At 42.9% G+C, this 18,074-nt stretch overlaps 2 protein-coding genes across 2 annotated transcripts; both read right to left on the reverse strand.

Annotated features, from left to right (window-relative positions):
* Positions 1-5,590: 5,590 nt before the first annotated feature.
* Positions 5,591-6,621, reverse strand: LOC141026847 (uncharacterized). The gene is made up of 3 exons (XM_073503706.1): positions 6,304-6,621; positions 5,965-6,196; positions 5,591-5,763 (listed from the first exon to the last, which is right to left on the reverse strand). The coding sequence occupies exons 1-3, from the start codon at positions 6,619-6,621 to the stop codon at positions 5,591-5,593; spliced, it is 723 nt and encodes a 240-aa protein (XP_073359807.1).
* Positions 6,622-8,137: 1,516 nt separating this feature from the next.
* Positions 8,138-14,255, reverse strand: LOC109765635 (protein-tyrosine sulfotransferase). The gene is made up of 12 exons (XM_020324420.4): positions 13,413-14,255; positions 13,109-13,283; positions 12,945-13,016; positions 12,196-12,484; positions 11,687-11,827; positions 10,768-10,872; positions 10,374-10,521; positions 9,750-9,802; positions 9,584-9,652; positions 9,374-9,493; positions 8,816-9,049; positions 8,138-8,447 (listed from the first exon to the last, which is right to left on the reverse strand). Exons 1-12 carry the CDS (start codon positions 13,459-13,461, stop codon positions 8,307-8,309), a joined length of 1,596 nt encoding a protein of 531 aa, XP_020180009.1. The 5' UTR covers positions 13,462-14,255; the 3' UTR covers positions 8,138-8,306.
* Between the last annotated feature and the right edge of the window lie 3,819 nt (positions 14,256-18,074).

Consider the following 18,074-nt stretch of genomic DNA (forward strand, 5'->3'; position numbering starts at 1 on the left):
CAAAAGTGAGATCTGATAAAGATAATAAGATAAATATTTTTGGTATTTTTGTTGTATAGATTGAAAAGTAAAGATTGCAAAATAAACGGCGACAGAAATAGCACGTTGACGGGAAACTAATATGATGTAAAATAGACCCGGGGGCCATAAGTTTCACTAGTGGCTTCTCTCAAGATGGCATATTTTACGGTGCGTGAACAAATTACTACCGAGAATTTGATAAAAAAGCGCATAGTTATGAGAATATCTAGGCATGATCATGAACATAGGCATCACGTCCGTGTCAAGTAGACCAAAACGATTCTGCATCTACTACTATTACTCCACACATCGACCGCTATCCAGCAAGCATCTAGAGTATTAAGTTCATAAGAATAGAGTAACGCATTAGGCAAGATGACATGATGTAGAGGGATAAACTCAAGCAATATGAACCCCATCTTTTTATCCTCGATGGCAACAATACAATACGTGCCTTGCTGCCCCTGCTGTCACTGGGAAAGGACACCGCAAGATTGAACCCAAAGCTAAGCACTTATCCCATTGCAAGAAAGATCAATCTAGTAGGCCAAACCAAACTGATAATTCGAAGAGACGTGCAAAGATATCAAATCATGCATATAAGAATTCAGAGAAGAACCAAATATTATTCATAGATAATCTTGATCATAAACCCACAATTCATCGGATCTCGACAAACACACCGCAAAAAGTATTACATCAAATAGATCTCCAAGAAGATCGAGGAGAACTTTGTATTGAGATCCAAAGAGAGAGAAGAAGCCATCTAGCTAATAACTATGGACCCGAAGGTCTGTGGTAAACTACTCACACATCATCGGAGAGGCTATGGTGTTGATGTAGAAGCCCTCCATGATCGATTCCCCCTCCGGCAGAGCGCCGAAAAAGGCCCCAAGATGGGATCTCATGGGTACAGAAGGTTGCGGCAGTGGAAATAGGGTTTCATCGTGCTCCTGGATGTTTTCAGGGTATAAGAGTATATATAGGTGAAAGAAGTAGGTCGGTGGAGCTGCGAGGGGCCCACGAGGGTGGGGCGCGCTTCCCTGCCTCGTGGCTTACTCGCTGCTTCCTTGACGTCCACTCCAAATCTCCTGGATTGCGTTTGTTCCAAAAATGATCCGCGCGAAGGTTTCATTCCGTTTGGATTCTGTTTGATATTCCTTTTCTGCGAAACACTGAAATAGGCAAAAAAAACAGCAATTTGCACTGGGCCTTCGGTTAATAGGATCCAAAAATAATATAAAAGTGCATATTAAAGCCCATTAAACATCCAAAACAGATAATATAATAGCATGGAACAATCAAAAATTATAGATACGTTGGAGACGTATCATGAGCCAACCATTGTTACAAGTTATCAAAGTGAATGTGATATTTCCGTTTGCATGCATGCAGAACAATTTGACTTTGTGAGTTTTGATTTGTACACTTATGTTTACTTCATCATGATTGGAATAAGATCACAGTAGAATAGTACACTATCTGCAACACAAGTTTTTAAATGTACTACCAGACTACACTTTATATGACCCGATAGGTGATAACCTTATTTCCTGGAATCGAAGCTTCATAAAGACGAGCACCAAAAGTTCACATGAGGAAATAAAAGTGATCATGGATAGGAATAACATGCTCCCTCTTTCATGGCCACGATGAACATAAAAAAATGATAATTAATAGCCTTCATTTAATGGAAGATTGTAGTGTAAAGAAATTCTGGAAATACTTCCATGCATTTGTACCTTGCCAAACTATATTATGAAAGGTGAACAGAATAGCAAAACATAAACATGGTACTATCACATTTCCTTTCTTGTAACATGGGGAGAGAGAGAGAGAGAGAGAGAGAGAGAGAAACATAATTGGTTGGCATGGTTCCGATCTGATAATTGGGCCAATCCAAATAGTAACTTGTGGGACTGAGAGACGGGGAACTGCTTGTTTGCATGGTCATATTCATAGCCTTTTGTTTTGCCGTTGACTTTTTAGTCATGCTGAGTTGCTTCGCTCTTGAGATTTTTTAAATGAATTTATTAGCTTAACCAAAGCTTTTGATTTGATAGTTGTTCATATTTCACTACCACAACATGTTGTCATTTAGCATAAGATGCTCAGCATGCTCATATAGTTTTATGTCAAGGTTATTCAATTATATATAAAAATTAGAATGGCCCCATGTACATGATGTCGTGCCTAGAAACAGAAAGTGTAATCTTTATATTTTGCCAAACTTTCCATAGAGAAAGGGAATATTGGAGAAACAAACATGTTATGTTAACCTACATAGGATTCAACTCATACAATACCAACCTAGTGGTAAGGTTACCATGTCATCTTGGAGGGGATAATTCTCCTAACGACCTAGAATGCCCCTGTAATTTGTACTCCCTCTGTCCCAAATTACTTGTCATGGAAATGGATAGAAATGGGTGTATCTAGAACTAACAATACGTCTCCATTTTTATGACAAGTAAATCGGGATGGAAGGAGTAATATATAAGCAGTTTCACCCCAAAAAAATTTCTGTGAGCAAGGACCTACATAGTTGATGACAACATCCTTTGTGTTTTTTTAGGGAATGATATCTTTTGGGCTTTATTGTTCTTATATCTAGATATCCCTTCTTGGCGTAGCTCAATTGTATGCATTGTTCAAGAAATCTTCCGATTCATCGATTTATGTCTGATTTATCGCTACTCAGGGGGTGACCGATAAGATTATGCCTTATCTTCACCGTTTATCGTTTGGGCCGATTTATCACTCTGACAAGCAATTTATTAGGAATCTACCGATAAATCAGGCCTATTCCTAACATTATGTTTGCAAAAACTTTGTTTATTTGTGTTTTGTGGACCTTGTTTTGCAATATGTACTATTGTTCTATTTTGTTTGTCATTATAAGAGGATTCAAAGGCTAGGAATCAAGGTAACACTTCTGTCCAATATTGTTTTGGTGTCGAATATAACATATTTTAGTGCCGGGAACCTAGGATTTGCAAACACTGGCTGGTTAATAGTCGACCGATAAAATTGATTAATTGGTCGATTTTCGATTAATCTCTAATCCCTAGCTAACCGAGACGCTAACGATAAGCAATATCCTCAACATTGGTTGTATGTGCTCATTTCATATTGCGTTAAGTGGCTGAAGATAAAGAGTGTGTTACAATTAATCTAACTTCAGTTTCCCATCTCTAAGGTCCGTTTCCTCATCATTGAACATTTGGATTCTGGATACTACTTGTGATTTAAACATATGTTGTGATTCTTGATGACATATGCTCTTTGTCAACACGGGAGAACATCAGTTGTGCCTTTCATGTTACATGCTCATGAGTATGTCTTCACCCTCTTCACAATCATTACACATTATTGGACATGTGGATTATGGATACTACCTGTGAGTTGAAAATCATTCTTGAAGACATAAGCACTTTGTCAGCGGAAGAGAACATCAATTGTGTCCTTGATGTTACATGTTTGATGAGTATGCCTTCACCCACTACATAATCATTACATGTTTCCAAGGGGCAAAGAATGTATACAATGGATTTCTCATGAAAATGTGTTAAGATCTTCCATGTTCTCCCTGATATAATCCTTTCGGGTCCTCGAGTAGTTGAAACTTATGTAACACCATGGTCTTATGTGTACATGCGCCACCCCGATCGAAGTCCTCTCACCGTTGTCTTGGTGGGAGAAGCGCACTGGTGACAAACCCATCATATAGATACCCCCTCCGCACCCACACACACTATCACTCAGAATAATCTAATGCAAAATGTCACCCAGGGCACAGGGGTCTAATTGTGAAGTTTTTTTGCGGGGTGGTCTAACTGTGAAGTTGCATCATGTACAATCCCTGAGCCACGTCTGCACACCTCGCTGGCACGGTGAACTCGGTGAAATCTTGTCTCTGTATCACACATCGGCATAATACACTCGATTTGGTACTGGTGATTGTAGACTGAGTCATTTCGGCAATCATAATGATCGTATTTTGAGGTTTCGTGAATAAAATGGCCAAACTGAACACCAAAGCCAAGTTTAGATATCATAGATGTATTTTGAAATCTTGTAGACTTTATATATTGTACCCTTGTGTGTAAAAAATCAGCATTGTTTCTTCTGGATAATTAAGCTCCCTACTGAACAGTATTTCATTTGGAATCTAAGTTATCAGATGCACTAACAGCCTAGATTTATAAGATCATAATAACCATTGTCCCTTGCACTATATCGATCTTCACAAGGACTAGCATCAAAACTCGGAAGTAAAAGAGGCCGTAGATGGGTACCACTACCACATGCTCCCTGACCATGGACACGATAAACAATCAATAGCCTTCATTTAGTGAGAGATTGTAGCATTATACAAATAAATAAGACCACGGTGTGCATCTGCATCCAGTGAACTTGTGTTATAAAATGCGGACCGAGTATCACAGATCAAGCATGATACTACCACGGAACCTGTGGTTCTTGCAAAGTGGAAGAAACGTATGAGAGGCAAAGCAAGTTGATTGACATGGCTCAGACCTCACCTGGCCTTTGGATGGGAGCCAAATGGCGACTCATAGGACCGAGAGACGTGGGGAACTACTTTTGTGCGTCTTCGGCTGGTCTTGCGGACCTTCTCTTCCGTCGTCGTTGTCTTGAGCTAGGCTGAGTAGCTTGCTCCCCTCAAAAAAAGGCTGAGTAGCTTGCTGCGGCTGTCTTCCTCTGTTTTTTCTTTCTTTTACTTCTGCAGTTCTGCTTGCCGCTACCTATTGCGTTCTTGCAACGTGAGTTCATGTGTGTGTGACCAAGAAACGTGGGAGTACCGTAGCACTAGCGCACCATCATTGTTGGCTGAAGTCTATTTTGGGATCATCATGGCAATATAGAATAAATTTTCACGGTTATGTATCTCAGCTTCTCCCTGACTTTTCCTTGGTAGTTTCAGTTCGAACAGTTGTATTTCCGTTATGTTAAAGTAATGAAAAGGGGCTGCCCGGTTCAAAAAAAAGCTTCTCCCTGACAGGCTTTACAGCCGAATTATAAGTTCGGTCCCATATTCGTGTCCTCGGTCTTGATCGAATTATAAGTTCGGTCCCATATTCGTGTCCTCGGTCTTGATCGAGGATGGAGACGGGGTAGCTGTGTAAGGTACCACCTCTTGAGCACCGTGTCCCGTCACTTAGAGCATCTTCAATAGATGGTCCAAATTTTGACGGTTCAAAACCGGAGATGTAAAATTTGGACCGCCAAAAAGTGCGTTTTGGAGATCCAAAAAAAGGTCAACTCCAACAGATGGTCCAAATTCATGGTTCAAAAGAGCAACTCCAATAGATGGTCCAAATTCATGGTCCAAAACCGGCTAGCAGCCGCGCGGCTGTTGTTCAGCCGCTGTCCAGCCACTGTACAGCCGCACATATTGCATAAAACATGTTTTAAAACAACATAAAAAAAATCATGTCCACAATATCAAATTATTACATAGTTCTTCAGATCCAGGAGATGAAATGCAACACAAATACAACATAGTTTTGCACAATACAACATAGTTTTGAACAAACAAATAATGAATCTATGCGGATCTTTCGCCATGCCATTTCCAATGCTCTTCCATCAAATCTTTCTGGAGTTGGTCATGCACATCGGTGTCTCTAATCTCGCTGTACACCTTCATGAAACGTCTGATGCGCTCCTCTTTGCGCATGGGGTTAACACGAATGCTCATCAACTGATAGAAGTTGTAATCTAAATTTTTTTCACGCTCGTTCTCAATGATCATGTTATGCATGATCACGCAAGCGGTCATGATGTACCAAAGGATCTTTTGATCCCAAAATCTAGATGGTCCTCACACAATAGCAAATTGGGATTGCAAAATCCCAAATGCCCTCTCAACATCTTTTCTAGCCGCCGCTTGTGCATTATGGAAGACAAGTTCTTTCTTACCTTCAGGTTTTACAACCGGCTTGACGAATGTACTCCACCTTGGGTAGATCCCATCTGCAAGATAGTACCCATAGTTATAGGTGCGGCCATTTGCTTCGAAGGTCACCGGTGGTGCTTCTTCATTTGCTAAGTTGGCAAAGAGAGGTGACCGGTCGAGCATGTTGATGTCGTTGCAGGAACCGGGCATACCAAAATATGCATGCCAAATCCATGTTTCATGATCAGCAACTGCCTGAAGAATGATAGTGGCATCCTTCCCATGACCCTTGAATTGTCCATGCCATGCTTTTGGGCAATTCTTCCATTTGCAATGCATGCAATCCACAGACCCGAGCATACCTGGAAACCTCGAGCTTTGTTCATCTCCAAAAGCCTCTGAGTGTCCTGAGCATTGGGTGCTCTCAAGTACTGTGGACCGAACACTTCTACCATAGTTATTGCAAATTGCTTGACATAGAAGATAGAAGTGCTCTCTGCCATCGCCAAGTTGTCATCAATGTAATTTGCCGGAGCACCATATGCCATCATGCGCAAAGCGGCAGTGACCTTCTGCTCAATGCTATGGCCAAGCAACCCGGCACAGTTCCTTCTCTGCTCGAAGACTGGATTATGCTGCTTCACTTCATTGCAAATGCGGAAGAACAAGTCTTTCGACATTCTGAAACGGCGTCGAAAGTAATTCTCCGAAAAAATAGGTGATGATGCAAAGTAGTTGCTCACCAACCGTTTGTGCGCATCAATCCGTTCTCTCCGAATGAACGCACGACCATAAATGGAACCACCGTGCTTCGGTTTCTTCCTCTTGTGCATGGCCACTAGCATAGCAATCTCCTCTTCTTCATGCAAATCAAATTCCTCGTCCGACGATGAATCATCCACGAAAGAGGAGTCAACCGAGCTCATCTACAATGCACACAACCACCGTCAAACATACTATCCAATCCTAAGTTAAATCATCAAGTTTCGTCATTTTTTTACCTTGGGGAATTCCGTCGAACACCTTGTGCGCGCGGTGGAAGAAGAAGGCCGCCGGTTGGATTGGCTGCTGCTGACGGCTGCGGACAGCTGCGATCGGCTCCGGACGGCAGCGGTGATAAGAAATGAGCTTGGAGGCCGGCCAAGAGGAGCTCGGCGGGCGGCGAAGAATAGTTCGACAGCCGGGCGGAGGGATTGGTGCGGCGGTCGTGCGGCCGGCGCAACGGCCGTGGACAGGCTCACGGCCGACGGTAGGAGGTCGGCGGCAGCCTAAGACCCGGCGGAGGCCTACCGCGGCAGCCGGACCGCCGAAGGCGCCGAATCTTGCGTCTGCTGCCTCCCGATTCGGCGGCGTCCGGGCGGCTGCGAGGTGGCTACCGGCGAGGGAGGCAACGGCGGTGGGGATGTGGGGTGGTGGCGGCGCCGACGGCGAGGTTTTGGGCGGTCGCGGCGGCAGATTCCGACCGGCTGTTCTTCGGGCAGGCGGACGGGCGCGGGCGGGAAAGGAAATGAAGTGACGGTTGGGCGTTCGCGGGAGGCAGCTGGTTTTGGACCAGATGCACCTCATGATATAAATTTGCACTGCGAGGTGTTGTATTTTACATCACGAGGAGGCCGCGGTGCAAATTTTTTTGCATATGGACCGTCTGTTGGAGCAGCGTTTTTTGCCCCAGACGATCCAAAAGTTAGGTATTTTTACATATGGACCATCTATTGGAGATGCTCTTAGCCTGTCGCTAAACAAGTGTTGAACTCCTTTCAAAAGAAAAAGTGTTGAACAGGTGCCATGACCATACACCCTCAGCCAGGCCCAGGCGAGCTAGGGTGACTTGCACAGTCAAAGCCGAGCATGAACCGACACCAACCATCCCGTCAAGATGGAAGAAGGATCAGACCGCAGTGACGTGCCATTGACGGCAAGTCGGCTGGCAAAGGGACATAGTGTGGACGGTTAAGCTGCTACAGAGGCTGGGGTAGAAATGAAGTGGCTGCAAGCAAGCTCTGCGCTCCGACAATATGTATCCACCCATGATCATTCTAGTGTGTCATGTGAAGAGGGCTGCAGTGCAGTGCACTACTGTTCGATCCATCTTCACTTTCTGATTATGCTTCACACTTCTGTTTAACCTGTTTTCACCGGGAAGGACCGGCTTCTGCTAGTTAGTTGCAACTGTTTCATCCATGCATCTTTAACAAATTTGTGTAGGGAAAAAGACCATGCCGCCACGAGTGGGAAGATTTCACTCGCAGTACCCGGACACCGTCAAAGCACATGTTAACATCTTTGCCCCAAAGAGTAGCAATGCAAATCCCTGGGCAACATCAGCTGTACATGAAAAATCTAGGGGCTGTATCCTCCTCATCTATCAAACCTTAAGTTTTAATGTTCTTCTACCTGTTACAACAAACACAACAAAAACAGTGGTGACGGCAATTCCAAGACCAAATGAGGCCACTTTCCACCAGGTAAAGCAACTCCAGGACTCGCAGACCGCATCTATCCAGTCCTGAAAAAAAATATGGCCACAAGCACATAAGAAATGAGACCACCTAATAGCGTTACAAAACTAGAAACTGTACATGAGACAGGCTCTAAAATCAAATAAGAAAAGGCCAAGATCGTAATGGATTCACCGGCAAGATTAAGATTTGATGATCTATCATTCTTATGCTTAGTATAACTGTTCATACTATGTATACACGTCGATGATGGTGACTTATGTGAGCATACTTCCTTTTGTTTGGTAGATTATATACACATTGTTTGGTAATGCTTTTACCAAACAGGATGTCCCGAGTCCCTGAATTTGGGTATGAAAGGTTGAAGGGACAACATATCGTTTAGGGAAGAATAATTAGATGAGCTTGACCAAACCTTTTGATCTGTCAATTGTTTGTGTTGCACCACCATGGGATGCTGGCCTTCATATGAGCTTGACCGAACTATTTGATCTGCTGATTGTTTCTGCTGCACCACCATCGGATGCTGGCCTTTAAGCATAAGATGTTCTTGTTTAAAAATCTTCTTAGCATGCTCATAGAGTTCCATGTCAAGGCTGTTCAGTGAGATAATTTGATTCAGAATTGCCTCAGGTACATGACGCCTTGTCTGGAAACAAAAAGTGTAATCTTAGACTTTCACCAAACTTTATAGAGAATACAGGAATAGTTGAGAAACAAAACAATGTGTTCGCTGACATAGAATTAAACTGATACAACAACTTAATTTGGAAACCATAGAGGGCATCATTTAATAAGCACATTATAAATTGCGTCCTTTAATATTCCTGGTTCTCATGTATACTTATTTCTGGGTTCTGACACAAAGGAAAAAAGATTCAGGTATGTCATGATAATTTTCAGTGCCAATAGCATAGAAGAAAAATGAATAAAAAATTCAAATCACAGACATTTCATCCCCTTCCATACTCACAGCTTTCGTAAAATTTGCCTCTGCAACCTTCTTTAGGGATATTCTGCGGCGGCTAGATTGGGACTTCCGCAGTTTTGCAATGCAACCCTCATAAGTTTCCATCAGTTTACCAACAGTCATCTGCCGTCAACAATAACACCACGTCAGAGATGGCAAGATAACAATAAAGAAACTGTGAATATAAATGCACAGTTCGGGTAGTTGTATTACATTTCCTTTTCCATGATCATCCTCAGTTGTGTTCAGAGCTTCATTATTTTTCCAGCCATGGGTGCTATTCTATCAGGAAAACAAAAAAAGTAAGTACAACTGTAAATATCCAAACCATCTTACCCAATGCAAACAACTCAATTGTAAATCTTAGCCACCCTATTACCATATGTTCATTTGTTTCTTCATCCTCTGGATCCAGCATGGACGAGTGAGAGTCTGAGAAAAAAAAAAGATAAAATATTAGATTCTTTGCTTTTGCACAAGTACATCCAAAAAAACTGGAGCACCACACAATAACAGAGACAACACTATTGTCTATTTATGTCATTTCACAAAATTACTGGTTTAACAAAATACTGTTTTCCTGTCCAAATTGTTTAAATATGCAACAAAACTTCCTGGTAATAAAGTTTAGGTTTCAGGAAGGAACTCCTTCAAACAAAATACGGCTTAACATGCTGCTGCACGAGAGCCTTCTTCCCATTTGGACGAGCATTGTTGAATGACATGTTGTTTTAGGACTCATTCTTGCAACTCGCATGTCTTGTTATGTACCAACATCTAATTCTCCTTGCTTTATGAATTGTGACAAGAAAAATGTAATTATGTGTTGCTATTTAATTCATGGAAGTCTGATCCAACATATTGTTCTCTTATCTTTCAGATTTAACAGAAACTGAAATGAGGGGTTACTACTCTTCAGTTTATGAAGCTACTATATAACATGAGCACGACTTCTGCAGGTGTGTGATAAAGGAGAAAGGTTCGAGCTTTCATGTTTTCGTACCGGTGCCACTGGGTTGATCTTCCTGAACATCTAACTTCAACGCTCCAGATTGTGAAAGCACTTGTGCTCCTACCATATGAGCGAACAACCTTGCAGATTCCTCATGATCCTCTGTAAGTCCTACGTACAGCATACGGTCCAGCCTGTTCTGTGATTGAAAACAACGATACTCATTACAGCAGGAAGAATTTAAGAAGTATAAATCTAACTTAGCTTAGGAAATGAAATGTAATATGGTTAACTAAATGTTAGTAGCATAGAGCTTATAGTCGCGATGCACAGATCACTGATGTTTGAATGCCAAAGAATGGAATTGTGGATCTTGCACGTTCGCCAATGGAGTGCAAATGGAAACAGTTTTCATGAATTGAACTGTTTGATTTTTGGTACATACCTTAGCAACTTGAAGCACAAAACGACCAAGATCAGGGTGCTTTCTAACACAATGTCGAACCTCATGTGCACCATCGAAGTAAGAATTATTTGTTAGCCCAGTGATCTGCCGAGGAAACATGGGAAAGAAAATAAAATTAGCAGCCAGATTTTTTAAGCTGACTGTGATACAAGGACCCAGGGGACAATGGCACACCGCATATGGCACTGGGATATCGAAATGAAAAAAATGCCCACTTAATGACCGAATGTTGAAGTTATTCACGAAAAAGGAGCAAAGAAAGAAAATCTAAGTTTCTTTCCCACTTCATTTTGAAAAAGCACAGGTGTTTAGTAAAGAGTGGTTGCACATGCAACACATTTGGCCATTTCACTTTGGAATTAAGCCTTATCAAATGCTTATTTGGTCTATCAGTCAGCTGGCAGAAATGAATAAAGTGGATTAAATAATGTTTTGCGGAGCAAAAAAAACTGCAAGTACATAAGTTTAATTGGCCAAGTCCATCATGGTTCTCTGTTTTACTTTCAAATGACAACAATCATTTAAAGGAGTAGTGCATCTTAGCCAATGGTCACACATTTATCAAAAATTGTGGCATTTATACATTTAATAATAAATTTCGTCTAGAGTACACCTTAATCAACAACTCGATGATCACACATTGACTGAAAATAGTGGGGATATATACAATTAATAACAGGCTTTATTTCGCCTTCCAAAAATGTAGAAACTTGACCTAATGGATCAAACTGCCAACTTACGAGCACAACAAGTGATTGCATAATTTCTTACAAAGCATAAGGACTATTATATTGGGGTCAAGCCAATTGCATTTACAGTTTCCAGTACACAATGAGATACAACAGAGAGTAAGCAAGTAAAGGCATAGACAGCAATGATGTCACAGAAGTTTGCATACCTGAAAGGTAGCTCCATTATGAATGATTTCATGGGCAACAGGGTCATTGATGTACTGGTGCAATGGCATAACCATGTCTTCCACATCGTATGCATTAATCTTCTTGCTACTTGGCACGCTGTCATTACCTCTAGCATCTCTCTGACAGATGAAAAAATCTCTTATCTTATTGCAAGAACATATGCAATTGATAAACCATACATTAGCTCGATGTGTTAACTAATTCCAAAATATATCTGAAGACACATTCCTAACCATTCACATCAACTGATGTATAACTAATAGTTAAGCTCAAGCCACAACACTAATACCCCGATCGACCCAGGTGCCGTGTAACATAAGGATAAGGGACCACACTTGAAACCCTCCCTGTTAACAACTCTAAGAGCTGATCCTAACAAAGTTTCGAATATGGAGACACTACCAATATATACAGAAAAAGGGCTTGATAATCAGATCCAATATATATTGCTAATCATTCTCTCATAAAAAGATGGAAGTAAGCATACCCTGGAGAAAAGATCTTCTCTCATCCATGGAACCAAGTATTTCCAAGGCCATATGTCAAGTGTACTTACAGCACGTGATTTTGTTAACACACGACTGGTCATTGTCTTGGCAGATGTTAAGTTTGGATGCACAAGAAATCTGGCTGCAACTTCCACTGAGAACTCATACGTGCTAAACACACGATCAACTGGATTTCGTAGTATTGTGACCACGGAAGTCCTCTCCCTTGGCAGCTTGGAAGTTAAGCTATAGTCATCATGGCTAACAACCAGCGTGCAATCAGGATGGCTGACATGAAGGCAAAAAACATACCATTAGTAACTATAAAAATATTGCAACTATACTTGTGCAACACGTATTTTCATTATAACTGAACACTGTATCTATACTAACTAACTATCTCACAGGCTCACAATTTGTTGGCATAACACGTACAAAGGGTCAGAATCCATGCAACTTCTCAATTACCAACTTCAAGTTATAGTGCTTATGAACATGCCGGAATGAAGTAACATAACATTTTAGCCAGGTAAGCGCCAGAATGTCATTCCAATATATATGAAAATATCCTGAACCATAGGCACTGCAGGCATCATGATGAAAATCTGAAAAATTAACAGAGCACTTTCTAATCACTGTTTACAGACAACAGAGCTGTTGTTCCTGTTTGGCTAGTCAACATGAAGTTTGAAGATAAAACCCAGATGACAGACACAACTCGGCGAAGCAGAGAACAAAACTCCCTCACCTCGGGTCGAACCGCAGCTTATCATAGGAGCGGGGGCATTCCTGAGCATTGGTATACAGCTTCTTCAAGAAACTGGCAGGCAACAGTTAGTATCAGATTATCAGTACAACACAATCGTAGACGAGGACGGACCGAACAGTTCGAAGGCCCAGCGAAGAACCTACCAGTGGAAGTAGGTACGCCCACCGGTTCTGGGAATGTGAAGGAAGAAGAGCAAATCCTTGAGGTTCAGTTTGTCTCCGCCATTGTCGCCCTCCCCGGCTGAGTCCGCCCAGCCCTTGACGGCCCCCTCGCAGCGCGCGTGGTCGTCAGCGGAGCTGACAAGCGGAAGCGCGGTCACTGCAACACCAGGAGGACCACCATCACCACCAGCGAGAAAATCAGAGAGCAGGGCGTCGTGATTTCGCCAGAGTAATTGAACGGGAAACGATCCTACCAACACGAGGGAGGCAGGGAGGGAGGGGATACCTGACACGGCGAGGAGGAGCGCGAGGGCGAGGGCGAGCGGCCGCGCCATGGATTCGGCCGGCGGGTTCCCCCGGCGCGCAGATCCGAGGCGCGGTGCGGCGATTGAGAAGAGGATGGGGACTTGAGAGCGCAGCAGCGAAGGAGGCGGAGGGGAGTGAGGGCGCACGCACGCTTAAAACGGGAAGGTGGGTGGGGACTGGGGGTGGAGACGGAAGGATCGAGAGCGGGGGCGGTGGCGGGTGGCGGCGGGGGATTCAGCGCGCCGTGCCGGCGGGGAGGCGGCCTCGGCACCGGCGCCTCGGCATCCGCCGCTTTCCTCGCCCCCAACTTTTCCCCCTATCCCTCGCCTCGGCCCGTGCGGTGGCGCCCCTTGTTTATTCCCTCGCGCGCTCTTCCCCCTACTACAGTGGTGCTGGTGCCGGTCTCTCTCAGTCTCTCCGTGCTCGGGCGGAGGGATGGGGATGGGTGGCAGCGTGGTGCGCCGGCGGGGAGGCCGAGGCCGGGGCGGGCGTGGATACACAACTCCTAGTGGTGGTGGTGCGGTGGTGGCCCGCCCGCGCGGGTGGAGGGGGTGGTGGTGGTGGCGTTGGAAAGCGCGGCGGAAAGGTGGGCGGATTTTCTCGCCACTTGCGCCGCCACGCGATGGTGCCGGCCGTCCCTCGGCCCGGTTTCCGATCGCTCACGGCTCTCCACTCCGGCGAGGTGGAGGCGCGATGCGGTGGGAGTAGGAGTGGGAGTCTGCGGTGGCGCGACACGTCGCCGTCGTGTTAATCTCGTGTTCTGCGCGCCATCAATCCTGGTTCCTGGATGATGAGGGCATTGATGAATGAATTAACTCGCGCTGAAAACTTGCCCCGGATAGAAATGTTCAGAACACATGAGAACCGAAAAAAGATAGTAAATTCCACCTTTTATTTACATTTATAAGATAAGTTTTTTTAAATACAGTACATACGCAATCACTCATACATATGCGCATACACTTACTCATATGAACGCGCACACGCACACCTACCCATGTGAGCACCTTCAAGAGACTGAGCCGGTATATCATACTGAAATTTACCAAAACAGCGTAGGCGCCTTGTCGTCGACGGGAACATCTCCTCCCGCTGAAAACGCATCGCCGAAAATCCTGAAATAAATCCAGAAATAATGCGAACACCAGGACTTGAAACCTGGTGGGTCGGAGATATCACTATCTCTCTAACCATCTAACCACACGTTGGTTCGCCATTTAAGATAAGATTAGGGGTGAAACAGGTCAGATTCGGATGGATAATCATTATATTATATTGTAATCATATTGCATTTTATTTTCGATGTGGATACGAATACCAGATTATGCAGATTCGAACACCGGATTATGCGAATTCGAAAATGATATGGTAATAAAAAAACGACGGTGGGTCCGGAACAATCATTTACCCTATTCATGATATATAAATGCTTTCAACTAAAAATGTACATAAACAATGAGCAAATATTATGCTATTTAAATGAGTCAAATAAATCACTAACAAGTACTGTATATGTCTTGTCTCATAAGCAAAGACATCATTCATGTATTGGTAGTTAATACTTAAAACTTCTCCCATAAATCGGATTTGGAATTTAAAATGTCGGATTATCCAACTAGAAAAAATGGATTATCCTACTGTGTCGTATATTTGCAATATATCCTATATTGTATCCTATCTATCGTACTCGGATTTAGATTAGATGTTGTAGGATGTCAACAATCTCTTACTGTATCCTATAAAAACGTTTACGGATGAAAATTATCCTAAGCACTTCACCCTTAGATAAGATTGAGTTTGTGACGCTTTTTACCATTGATTAACAGAAATTCCAACATAGTACACCATCTTATCAAGTTTGTACCCTTTTTAAAGGGTTGCCCCCTTCAATGGGGTATGTTCAAAAAAGCTATCGCATGTGGAGCGATGGGCTGGACGCCCATTGGTGGCGCATTCCTCCGACAAGCTTTTGACGTCGGATGGGGCGTGGGGTAAGGCCAGTTCCTTTGAGCAGATTCTAACGAATCTTATTCTGAAAAATCAAAATCATAGACGAACTTGATTTAACATGAAAAAGCTCAAGAGAATCATGGAGATCCCACTGTAACTTAAAATTCTGAAGAAGAAAAAACTCGATTCTCAAGATTCCCGCAAATGTGGGATTAATCTCTTTCTCAAAATAATAAATGTGGAAAACCCCCAAAAAAATAAAAATTGTGGGAAAAGTGCTAGTCACTGTGTACCATAAATGTAAGACGTTTTTTGATTTTGCATGAGGCATAAAAAAGGTCTTACATTTTGTTATGGAGGGAGTGCAAGTTTACAACCTCCTGCAAAATTCTACTGTGGGGGATCCAAAACTCTGTGCCAAAGTTTCAGTGGAACGTACAGGACGCGTTACTACCGCTCTTGGGAGCTCTCAACACATCTCTTTTCTTTTGAGCAACAAGCTCTTGACACTTGAGCACTGATGTGTGCTGCTCGGGGGGCCGGCATATTTCCTTGTGCGGACTAGGCGACGGATTCAGCTGCTTTGCGGTTTGGCGGGGATGAGCCAGCAATTGGCGTTTGTGGGAAGCAGGCCGCCGAATTCAGGTTTTGATGTTGTCTGGTGGCATTGGCAGCTAGCTGGTGCCGTTGGGTGCAGGGAGCATGACATACATGGGTTACCCGCCCGTGAGGGTTCCTGTCCTTGTCGGCCCTTTCCCTTTCCTTTCCATGACGAGGAGTTGTATGGTCATGTGGCAGCGCGAAGCAAGACGTGGAATATACTGCTCCCTCCCTTTTCCAAAAGTCAATCATGTTTATGATTGACCAAGTTTATAAAATAGACTATCGCTATTTAAAATATTACAATAAATAAATAGAATATAAAAAGACAATTCATGATGAATCTAATGATACTAATTTTGTATCGTGGATGTTGATAATTTTTTCTTTAAATTTGATCAAACATATGTGTGTTTGACTTTTAGAAAACAAAATACGCAATACGTTTTGAAATGAGGGAGAATCTAATAGCATACCTAAATCGGACATAGAGTATCTGCTCCCGAGCTCAAATGCTCCTTCATAAACAATAAAATCAAAATATAGTAAATAATTCAAAAAAATTGTGGTTCTTTTTTGGTAAACTTTGGCAAATGTTTTGTATGGCACGAAATGACATTCGTGGAAGTTGTGGCAAAAAAATCAATGCTCTAAAAATGCTAGTTTTGAAAATATTTTGGACTGTTGATTTTGCTTTTTTCGCCACGATTTCCACAAAGGTCATTTCATGCTGAATTTTGGTATGCATACAAAACATTTGTCAAAGTTTACCACAAAAAAATTCAAATTTTTTTACTATTTTTTTCCTGATTTTATTGTTCATGGGAGAGCATTTGAGCTCGGAAGCAGAATATGACTTTCGACCTAAATCCTCCTATCTCCTATCTAAAACAAAATGCAACATTCCCCAGTTCGCTCGTTGTCATCCAGCCCTCCCTTCATACGTTCTCTCTTCTCATACTCATTTTGACAAAAATTATCCCTACGTGCAACCTTCCTTCGAACGAAAAAACCCATGAAAATCAGCTTACATACACACGATAAATCCCAAAAAACCACGGAGCACTACACGGACACACGTCTTCCAAACACTAGAACACGCACGACGCAACAGTTCCTCGACAAAGCGTTCTTCCGTCGCGCCCCTTTTGTGCTAGACTCACCATCAAGCATCAAGTCCGGTGTAGTAGGCGCACCAGATCCTCGTTTGCTCCTCCTCACATGAGGATGTACAGGAATTACGTCAACGCTGAAACAAAAGAATCCCTTGCCTTTCTCACTTCAGCCCGAAAACGCACAATTCCATTTTCTCTTCTGAATGTGGTGGCGACGAGCATCTTAGGGCGACGGGTGGGCGTCACTAAGCTCTCCCCCTAGTAGTTGCCTGGCGGAAGAAGAGACGCATCCCATGGGGTAGCTGGAGGCTGGAGGAGGGCCGATGGGATAAAGAAGGTGCAAGTTACTGTTGTCCGGACCCCTCCAATGCTACATCCATATGTAAATTGTTTCTCACTAAGAACATGTATCATGTGTTGGCCACTCAATTCTTTTTTTCCATTCATGGATGCATATATGTTGTATGCGTAGATCACATAAATCAATTGAAGTGCAATCATCTTCCTAAGTGGGTTTTAGTGATAATGACAATACGAATTGAAGACTAATTTTGTGCGCTAAGTATTTACAAGGTGGAATAGTGAAAGAGGATGAAGCAATGGTGTTTGTGGATCCCTAATTATTAAAGATAAAAGATGGTGGTATAGTCAAGCATTCATAAGTATTTTACATTCTCTTGAGTATAGGAACACCGCACATTAAGACGGGTGCTCAACGAAAGTAAGGTGAAACTCAACTCTCTTGTGGTGCATTCCTCTATAATCAGCAAAATATACCCGATTCATTTCCTATACCATATGAAACCACCATATCCCAAGAAAATTTCTTGAAACTCGTATGAACCTAGAAACACAGGCCCAAAGTTCCTCCGAAACTTTCGGAGTGCCCGGAGTCCGGCACCTACTCTGGAGTGAGTTCCAGAATTGATCAGGGATCTGTTAGCTCGATGTTCTACTCCGAAAGCTACTCCGGAAGT

This window comes from Aegilops tauschii, chromosome 7, assembly GCF_002575655.3.
Source record: "Aegilops tauschii subsp. strangulata cultivar AL8/78 chromosome 7, Aet v6.0, whole genome shotgun sequence".
Taxonomy (NCBI): Eukaryota; Viridiplantae; Streptophyta; class Magnoliopsida; order Poales; family Poaceae; genus Aegilops; species Aegilops tauschii.

Bases quoted from the DNA above. Each gene is read 5' to 3' on its own strand.
- LOC141026847 (XM_073503706.1), bottom strand. From the start codon at position 6,621: ATGTCGAAAGACTTGTTCTTCCGCATTTGCAATGAAGTGAAGCAGCAT. The intron at 6,197-6,303 runs GTATGCTCGGGT...ATCATTCTTCAG, and splicing joins ACAAAGCTCGAGGTTTCCAG to GCAGTTGCTGATCATGAAAC. The intron at 5,764-5,964 runs GTAAGAAAGAAC...AAAAAAATTTAG, and splicing joins GCCGGTTGTAAAACCTGAAG to ATTACAACTTCTATCAGTTG.
- LOC109765635 (XM_020324420.4), bottom strand. From the start codon at position 13,461: ATGGCGCGGCCGCTCGCCCTCGCCCTCGCGCTCCTCCTCGCCGTGTCA. The intron at 13,017-13,108 runs GTAGGTTCTTCG...GTTGCCTGCCAG, and splicing joins GGGCGTACCTACTTCCACTG to TTTCTTGAAGAAGCTGTATA. The intron at 9,653-9,749 runs GTAATAGGGTGG...TTTTCCTGATAG, and splicing joins AAGAAACAAATGAACATATG to AATAGCACCCATGGCTGGAA.